This window comes from Salvelinus sp. IW2-2015, unplaced genomic scaffold, assembly GCF_002910315.2.
Source record: "Salvelinus sp. IW2-2015 unplaced genomic scaffold, ASM291031v2 Un_scaffold3221, whole genome shotgun sequence".
NCBI classification, from domain to species: Eukaryota; Metazoa; Chordata; class Actinopteri; order Salmoniformes; family Salmonidae; genus Salvelinus; species Salvelinus sp. IW2-2015.
In genome coordinates this window covers 38,518-47,817 of record NW_019944508.1, presented here as the reverse complement: position 1 = coordinate 47,817, position 9,300 = coordinate 38,518, and the positions used below count along the sequence as shown (strand labels likewise).

Genomic DNA, 9,300 nt, shown 5'->3' with positions numbered 1-9,300 from the left:
TCATGCTGACTCCTGTGCGGGCCGGGCGCAGTGCGCTGCTACCAAGGGGGCCAAGTGGCGATCTGTTTCCGACCGACACATTGGTCAATCTGGCTTCCGTGGTTGGTAGCGCGCTTTCGTCTTTAAGTAAGCCTAAGTGCGTGCGTCTTGGTTGGCGGTTGTGCTTCGTGAGGAACGCATGGCTTTGACCTTCGTCTCTCCAGCCCGATGGGTGGAGTAGCGATGAGACAAGATAGTAACTACCTAACAATTGGTATACCACGAAATTGGGTGATATAAAAAAAAATATAAAGGCCTCTCGGTGATCGATGCTGCAGTGTATCCCATGTGTCGGGAGCAAACTGTCTTGGCACCGCGCTTTCTACTACTTTCCACTACTGCTCCCTGTATGCTTTTGCATCCCATCAGTAAGATACCAGACATCAGTCAGCAGCTCACTTCTTTTGGTACATACGACCGTTAGTGGATTCCCGCCTGGGAAGAGTAAGGTTAATGCTGATTGGCATGATTATTATATTCACTAGCGCTACTGGTATTTTGACATTGTGTTGTTATATCGCTGAACACCAGATGGTTTAATTTTTATTCTTGTGCAGTGACCGAGCTACTCAGGCGTACGAGAAAAACAAACTCACCAATTATAGTCCCGTTAGGAATAATATTAAGAATGGACAGCTTATTAATATACGTGTACCTTTTCGTTGATGCTCATATTTATATATTTACTTTTCTTTTTTAAATACGTATGAATGCACATCTTTATTTGGCTACCCCCGACTCCTATGTGGGCTACCCATACCCCAGTTTGGTGAATACCTGAATTCCAGCCTGTATGAGCAGGACCGTCTTGTAGCTACAGGAACGTATGACCAGGTATGTTCGTAGTACAGACCTGTATGACCAGGACTGGCCTGTGATGCATCCCTGTGTGATGTGTGTGTGTAGCGTCTACTCACTCATGTACAGCGTTTGCTGTAGCGGGCCTGCAGGACAGCCTGTAATGGCACAGGACTGTGTCTGTGTGTTGTGTCTCAACCTCACTCATGACAGCGTGCATAGTGCGGAGCCTGCAGGACAAGCCCATGTGAATGGCCAATGCTGTGTGTTGCTGCTGTGTGTGTGTGTGAATGATGCCTGTGTGTGTGTGTGTGTGTGATTGATTGGATGTCTGTGTCTACTCACAATCACTGACCAGCTGTCGCTGTGCGGCTGCCAGACAGCCTGTAATGGCCCAGAACTAGTCAATTGTGTAAGATGCTCTACTCACTCATGACAGACTGCTGTCGCGGCTGCAGGATCAAACCTGTAATGCCAGGAACTGTGTGATAATAGGCCAGAACTTGTGAATGACCTCTAAATGTGCATGTGTCACGACTACACTCATGAAAACAGCGTTGCTGTGCGGCCTTGAGGACAGCCCTGTCATGGCCAGGACACTGATGTGTATAGGCCAAGACTGTGTTGTGTGTCGTTGGTACTACTCACTCAGTGACAGCGGTTGCTGTTGCGGCTTCCTGCAGGACCAGCCTGTATGCGCCATGCGCTTCTGGTGGGCGTTAGCCCCATCACTCATGTAGCAGCCGTGTGTTGTGCCCGCCTTCCCTCTTGGCGACGGCAATAGCGGGGGGTAACAGCCAGCTCCTCTAGGGGGGTAAACCCTCACCATTCAGGCGTCTGCTGGCCCCCCGAAGCCACCTTCAGACATGCAGCTCCGCAGATTGGAAGGCCCTTTAGGAGGCAAAGAAAAAGGAAAAATATATAGTTTCAGGACATTAAAACATTATATTGTTTCCCCAATGGTTACCTAAAAAAATGTTTTGTGGCACACAATTCAGTCGCTCATGTGTGTTGCTATAGGAGAAACACAGGACATTTCATTCTGTGGGCCCTTTTTCCAAGAATCATGACAGGTGAACCTAGTTTGGATGGTAGTCTCCTTCTGCTGAGTGCGGTGCACTGTATGTATAATACAGCTACACAGTCAAAAGTTGGACAACAGCTACTCATTCAAGGGTTTTTCTTTAATTTTTTTATTAATTTCTACATCTATAGAATAATAGTGAAACATCAAAACTAGGTAATAACACAGATGGAATCATTGTAGTAACCAGAAAGTATGGTTAAACAAACTTAAAAATATTTACAATTTTTATATATTGTAGCCACCATTTAGTGCCTTTATGCCAGCTTTAGCAACGCTACTCTTGGCATTCCCTCTTCAACCAGCTTTCACCTGGAATGCTTTTCAAACAATCTTGAAGGAGTTCCCACATATGCTGAGCATTTGGCTGCTTTTCCTTCACTCTGCCACATTTAGCTCCATTCTCATCCTTAAAACCGTTCTTTTCAATTATGTTGAGGGTCGAGGTCTGTGATTTTTCGGATGCTTCAGGTCATCTTGATTTGCCTAACACTCCTACACTCTCCTTCTTGGTCATTACAAACCCTTACACAGCCTGGAGGTCATGTGTCTTGGTCATTGTCCTGCTTGAAAAACCAAAGTGTCCACAAGCCCAGCACCACTACCTCCCCAAGCACCACTACCTCCAGCACCCACTACCTCCCCATTTCCGCACCACTACCTCCCTATGCCTATATTCCACTACGCTCTTCCCACCTCATATTCGCCTGCAGCATTATGCTTTTGTAGCCATTGCTGGTTTAACCTGTTATGCGCGGCGTATTGGAAAAACTCGGAAAATGATTCCAATCTTTCAACACTTGGCCTTCTTATTATCAATTTTGCTCTTACAATACTGCATATTATTACTTAATATTGGATAGAAAACAATCCTCTAGTTTCTAAAAACCGTTGCTAATTTTCCTCTGAGTGGGTACAGAAGTCATTTGCATCACTTTCCCTGACAAGAAAGTAGTAATGTCAGAAATCTGATTGCTCGCTTCAACTATGCCTATACATGTCATTATACGATAAGACCCTACAGTACACCATCCATAGCCTTGCTTGGTGTCAAGAGGTGTGAGAGAAAAATTTTGTGATTCATCTTGTTTCAGAGGTGAATAAGAAGCTATTTTCTTTGACTGACCGACCACTTCCAGGAAGCTGAAGCCGCGCGACGTGGGATGATTATGCGTTCTGTTTTGCTGCTGTGTGGGACAGGAAACAATCTCGCTGGGTTTTTTATTTGGATAAATTGAGGACCATATCATCGTAATGTATGTTTTTTTCAATATAGTTTAATCAGATTATTTGATTTTTTCCTGGGAGTTTTGCCGTGTTCCGTTCTTCTGACTTTTTACGTTGGACAAATCCGCTGCCAGTCGACCAGTGCCAATGCTAAGTGAGAAGGGAAGTTGGTCCATTCTGACTCCAAAACAACGACTCATCTGGACAAAGGACACCTCCTTGGATCAACTATTCTGATGAAAAGATCAGCCAAAGTAAAGACCCAATTTATAATGTTATTTCATATATCTGTCGGCATGTCAACTGGTCGCTGGGCGCCCAAGTGTATGTCTGGCTATTGTGGCTATGCTAACATAGGCGTACATTTTGTTTTCGCTGTAAAACGCTGGTGCGCGATGAGACAAGGATATCCCTACCGGCCAAACCCTCCCTAACCCGGACGACGCTGGGCCAATTGTGCGTCGCCCCACGGACCTCCCGGTCGCGGCCGGCTGCGACAGAGCCTGGGTGCGAACCCAGAGTCTCTGGTGGCACAGCTAGCGCTGCGATGCAGTGTTCTAGACCACTGCGCCACCCGGGAGGCCACCGAGAGACTCTTGCTGCCAAAGGCTAGTGTAATGGTATTTGGCTTAAATGCTGCTAGCGGTAAGTGGTACTGCAATGTCGCGCGCAACAAACTGATTTTCCAGATTCAATGTTAATTTATACTCCTGTTTTAGTAGTGTCTGCTCTGCGATGAGTTGAAACATTAAAAGGGTATCGGTAGTCAGTTGAACATCTCGCATTTCAGTTCCATATGACTGATTTCTGTTGGACCAAAATGCAAATGGTGAGTTGAAACCGCTTGTCAGAGTAATGCGATCTCATCTTTGGTGTGTGTGTGTGTGTGTGTGTACATTGGAAGGTACAGCCTATAGTCATTGCACAAAAGGAGCGAAGGAGATGATACCAAAAAGACAAAAATGAGAACAAGCGGACTTAACTCATTAAATAAATAAAAATATTCCTGCAGTACTGGCATTTGGAATATCGTGCAAAAAAACATACATTCTAATGAATAGATATATCACCCAGCCCTAGTTATCAGTGTGGTAGATTGTAACAAGTCCCCCCCCCCCTCTCTCCTCCAGATGAAGGAGACAGTGGCCAGGAGGGCCATCATCAAAACATCCCCATTGTGTTGACTCAGGCTGAGCTGGCAGCCCTGGTACATCAACAACAACAGCTACAGGAAGCCCAGGCCCTGGCGCAGGCGGCGGCGGCGGCAGCAACGGCACAACTCAACCAGGTCAGTCCACTGTTGTTTTGCTTTCTTCATCGGTCTGTCTGAACTGTCGGTTCGTTTCATCTAGGTATGTTGACTCTTGAACCATACGTTTTAATTTGAAACGATTCTAGGTATGTAGACTCTTGAACCATACGTTTTAATTTGAAACGATTCTGCTAGGTATGTTGACTCTTGAACGCGATACGTATTTAATTTGAAACGATCTCGAGAGCCACGCATGCTGTTATTGAGAAACGGTTCGAACACGATGAAGTTCATTGATTGGCAAAACGACATGAATTTTCCATTCTATTATTATGGGAGAGCGGAGGCAAATCAAAGCGAAGAGAAAAGAAAAAAGGAAATAAAAGAGGGAACTGTCGAGAGGCAGAACCAGCTTAACCGAATTTGAAAAGTGAACGGAAGAGGACAACAAGAGAAAAGTAAAGCAAAGATAGTTGATCGGAGAACCGAGACCAACCAAATAGGAGAGAAGAGCCGAGGGAAACTAAGAACGAGCAGAAGAGCCAACAGAGAACAAAGAGAAGAGCAGCAAGAGAGAGAGAGAAAAAAGAAAGAGGAGAGATAAAAGAGAGAGAGAGAAGAAGAAGATATCCTAGAGAGAGCACGAAGAACAACGAAATAGAAGGGAGAGGAAAGAAAAAAAAAGAAAAAAATGAACGATGTGGGAGCATCACTTCCCCCTCTGGCGGAGAGAAGCACAAAACTACCACTAGAAACCAAAGCACAGCACAACAGCTGCACAAACAAATAGCTAGAGATCACAACACCGCACACACCAACTCGCCCCCCAAACCAACACTGCGCAAACCAAAGGCAGCACAACGCAACAAAGATTCTCGCTTCACCAGCAAGAAACGATGAACACGAAAACGCCAGTCACCACAGGACGGCGGCATGACAAAACAAAGCACACGTAGGTGAGAAGCGGTCACACGAAACAAAGCAGCAAGAAAAGGAGGCCGAATGGCAGCGATGGAGCAAACGGGACGAACCATCAAACGGCAAGGCCACAAGCCAGGGCTGGGGAAAGTCAAAGGAGAGGCGCCATGGCGCGGAAAGCAAGAGAAAAACCAAGCTCGAGTGCCGACGCTGTACGGACTGGGGCAACACAAAAACGCCGCGCAGGAAATACAAAGACGAAAGCAGCACACCAAGAAGAAATAGAAGAGACGCAGAGCGGGAGGGGGAACCGTGGAGCAGACAAAGAAGGCTTCCACAGGGGCATACTGGCCGTAGGCAAACAGAAGCATGTAAAAAGGGATCGACAAGGCCGCGGTCCGCGGAAAGAAGAACCCAATGGTGGATCACCGCAGCCCAGACAGCAGTTCATCGCGGAAACATGGTAACACCAGGAGACCCAGAAGCCGAAGGCCTGGCGGACGAGTACTGGGACTGATGGGAACCCCCAGAAGACTGCACACCCAAGAAGCATGGGGGTACCCACGACCAGACCCCGAAAGGGAAACGCCACGTGGAAGAATGCAGCCGACAGACTTACAAGAAGGTAAAGAAAAAAAGCGGAAACACAGTACACACATAGCCAGAAACAGATGGGAGGCACAGACAACAGCGCCATCACAAAAACTAGACCCAAAGATGCAGCCGGGCGCACAGAAAAAGAAAAAGCACTTGGACAGCAGGAGTCTATTATATAGATAAATGGAAATTCAGGATCACGAAGAGCGGAATAAACCAGGTGAAAGACGAACCAACAAAGAAAAAAGGAGTGCATGAGCAGCTGCGAGCTAACCAAAGAAAGCGCGTAGCGCACACATAACCGACCTTAGTAACATAGCACGACAAAGCACACCAAGAAAAAAGCAAAATTTAATATCAGTCGAAGAATCGGAGAGGCAAGAGTAAACAGATGTAGCATGGAGGAAGACCATACAACTTAGCATGTTCAGAGACAAAAATCGGCTCATGACATACTAACCGTTTCAAATTCAAAAAAGTACGATGGTTTTCAAGATCTTACATAACCTAAGTCTCGTTTCAAAATTAAAAGAACGTCCATGTTCATTTGAAGACAGTATCTTACGATAACCGTTAGAATATGCGTCTTCGAAAATTAACAATCCGTATGTTCAGAGTCAACATGTACCTAAGAAATCGTTTATACAAATTAAAAAGCACTGAGGTTCAAGAGAAAGACGACAGTACGGAAGATAGACATTACCAGGTCAGAAGTCGTATTGAACATAATTAAACGTCATGTTCAGTAGGCTACAAGCGAGATACCATAGAATTGCGATTTCAAATTAAAAAAACGCTATGGTATCAAGATTTTAAGTCCCCCACATACCTGATGAAAAAATGAACCGAAGTTCGACAGAACCTGAATGAAGAACAAGGCCCAAAAAACAACTGGACTGACCTGGATTGAGTCGATGGTGACCGTTGCAGCGCCGCCGCGCGCCTGCGCACAGGGCCTGGGCTTCTGATAGCTGTTCTGTTGTTGGATGTTACCAGGTGCCAGCTCAGCTCCGCCTGAGTCCCACCAAGAGATGAGGGGTCAAAAGAAGTGGATGTGCCGACACATAGAGGAGGAAGAAGACATAGAGAGGTTAAACGAAACCAAGAGAATTGAGAGGGAGAACGAACGAACCAAAGGAGAGTATAGAATCGAACAAAGGGAGGAGATGGATGGATGTATTATACTGATAAGGCCCTTACCTGAGCACTGGTCTCCGTTCATTTGGAGGAAGAGGCCGGGGGACAAGACAGGCGACTTAGTAGTATAACCCAACCTGTCTACACGCACTTGAATAAACACCCCCAGACTGGAAGGTAGAAGGGAAGAGTCATGAATCTATCATTAGAATGAGAATGTTATTTGCACGATATGTCATAAAATGCCGTAATAAGGAAATATTTTTTTATTTAATGAGGTTTAAGTTCGCTTGTTACTCATATTATTGTGCGTTAATTTGAGCGTATATGATCATTCTACCTTCGCTCCTATTAATGGTGCACATGACTATACGCAAGATGTAACCTAGGATGCCAAATTACAAACAACACAGCCACACACCAAAGACTGAGATCGCAAGTTATCCTCATGAACAAGAAACTGTTTCAACTCAACCACTTTGCAATTAATGGTCCACAGAAATTCATTAGATACTGGAAAGTGCATTAATGCGAGTGAATGTTCAAAACCTGGAACTAACCCAAATACCACTTTTGAGAAAGATGTGTTCATTAGCTCATCGCGAGCTAGAACCCACTATCTAAAGAACACGGAGAGGAAAGAAGTTATCCGAATAAACCAAATGTGAATCTGATGAGAGAAATCAGTTATGACAATGACCATTGCGCGGCGTAGCATGTGGAGCAGAACCACTTTCCGCTAGCAGCATTTAAGCCAAATACCATTACACTAGCTTTGCAGCAAGAGTCTCTCGGTGGGCCCTCCAGACTCCGATGCGTTGGGCGCGAAGTGATTCGACCTAAGGAACACCTATGTGGAGCATTCGCAGCGCTAGCTGTACCAATCGCAGAGACTTTACGTATGGGGTCTCACTCCAGAGCTCACTGTCGCAGCCACGCCAGGGCTAGTCACGCTAAGGGTCCACGCAGACCGGGTGGGGACCGCTGGGCGAGTCACTCGTACGGAGGACGCTAAGACATATCATGCAGGCCCCAAGTAGCACACCAGGATGTGAAGGTAGCCAGCAAGCTCAGAGGTGTGTACCCCCACCAGTGACAATCTAAGGGGAGTGAGTTCGGAATTGCGAGCGCAGCCGCAGGTAGGGAAAAGAAATGTAACATCTTATGACTACGTACACTAGTCTAACTGCGGCAGCACCTTCCAGCTGGAGTCTCAGAGATGGAGTAGCGGATCATAGGCCGCCGAGACCGCATAGTAGCTAGCCGTTAGGAAGCAAGGGCGACTATAAGCTACCCCCAGACTAGCTTTGCACACCCGCGCAATATAGCCCCCCAGACACACAACGCCCGCCCTTCGACCTAAACGGGCCACAACTACGCTCCATTCCAGCGAAGAGCTACAATTTTGATTAAACAGAATTCTGAATTACACGAGAATTTGGAGGCTGGGCGCGTGTTAGATATAAAAGTAAGACCGAGAAAAGGCTAGGGGGCAGGAAGCGTTGAGGTTTAGGTATTGGCTAAATCTCGTCGATAGAACGGCAGTAAGGCTTTAGAACGCTTCGTTCTCTATCTCACCGGAGGCCCGAAGAGGAGAATTAGGGAGAGATATTGGATAGAAGAGTAGGATGAGAGGAAGGATTGAAGAGCTGAAGCAAATGGGAGGGAGACTGTATAATTAGAAAGAACAGGGAAAAGATCGATGGCAGGATGAGTAATTGACTAATGCCAGCATATAGGGGATAGGAGCGACGAAATATGGAGGTGATATAGAAAAAGAAAGAAAATATTATAGGCCTCATCGGTGGTAATAAGGGTGCAAATTAGAGAGTGGGTGTTGAACCCATGATGGAGGAAGTTAAAGAGTAGGCGACGGGTTAGAGCAACTGCTATGTCATACTTTTCGCATTTACACACAGTCCAACTTAATGTCTGCCCTTCTGGGCTTTTGACTTGATCGCAGTCAGTATGACAAATTATACAACAACTGAGCAGAAGTACACTATTTGAGCTACGATATCGAAACCGGAGTATGTGGATACTGATCCCGCAGAATAACTATGAATAGAGGGATTAATCCCAGTAAATACGTGTATACTATGTCGTACCCCCATCTCTTGGATTGTTAATCATTTCAATATCTCCATTCAACTAGCAGCTAACTAACGAGTATTTATGATCAACTGTGTCTAGTAACAAGTAAACTATTAATCGCTGAACACCAGATGTTTTATTTTTAGCAAATCGA

At 45.8% G+C, this 9,300-nt stretch overlaps 1 protein-coding gene across 1 annotated transcript in view; it reads left to right on the top strand.

Annotated features, from left to right (window-relative positions):
* LOC112075529 (host cell factor 1) overlaps window positions 1–9,300 on the top strand; it is a 47,717-nt gene that overhangs the window by 15,201 nt on the left and 23,216 nt on the right. Inside the window, exon 7 of the mRNA XM_070440943.1 lies at window positions 4,279–4,436. Coding sequence (XP_070297044.1) covers window positions 4,279–4,436 — 158 coding nt within the window. The remainder of the gene's footprint in view (window positions 1–4,278; window positions 4,437–9,300) is intronic.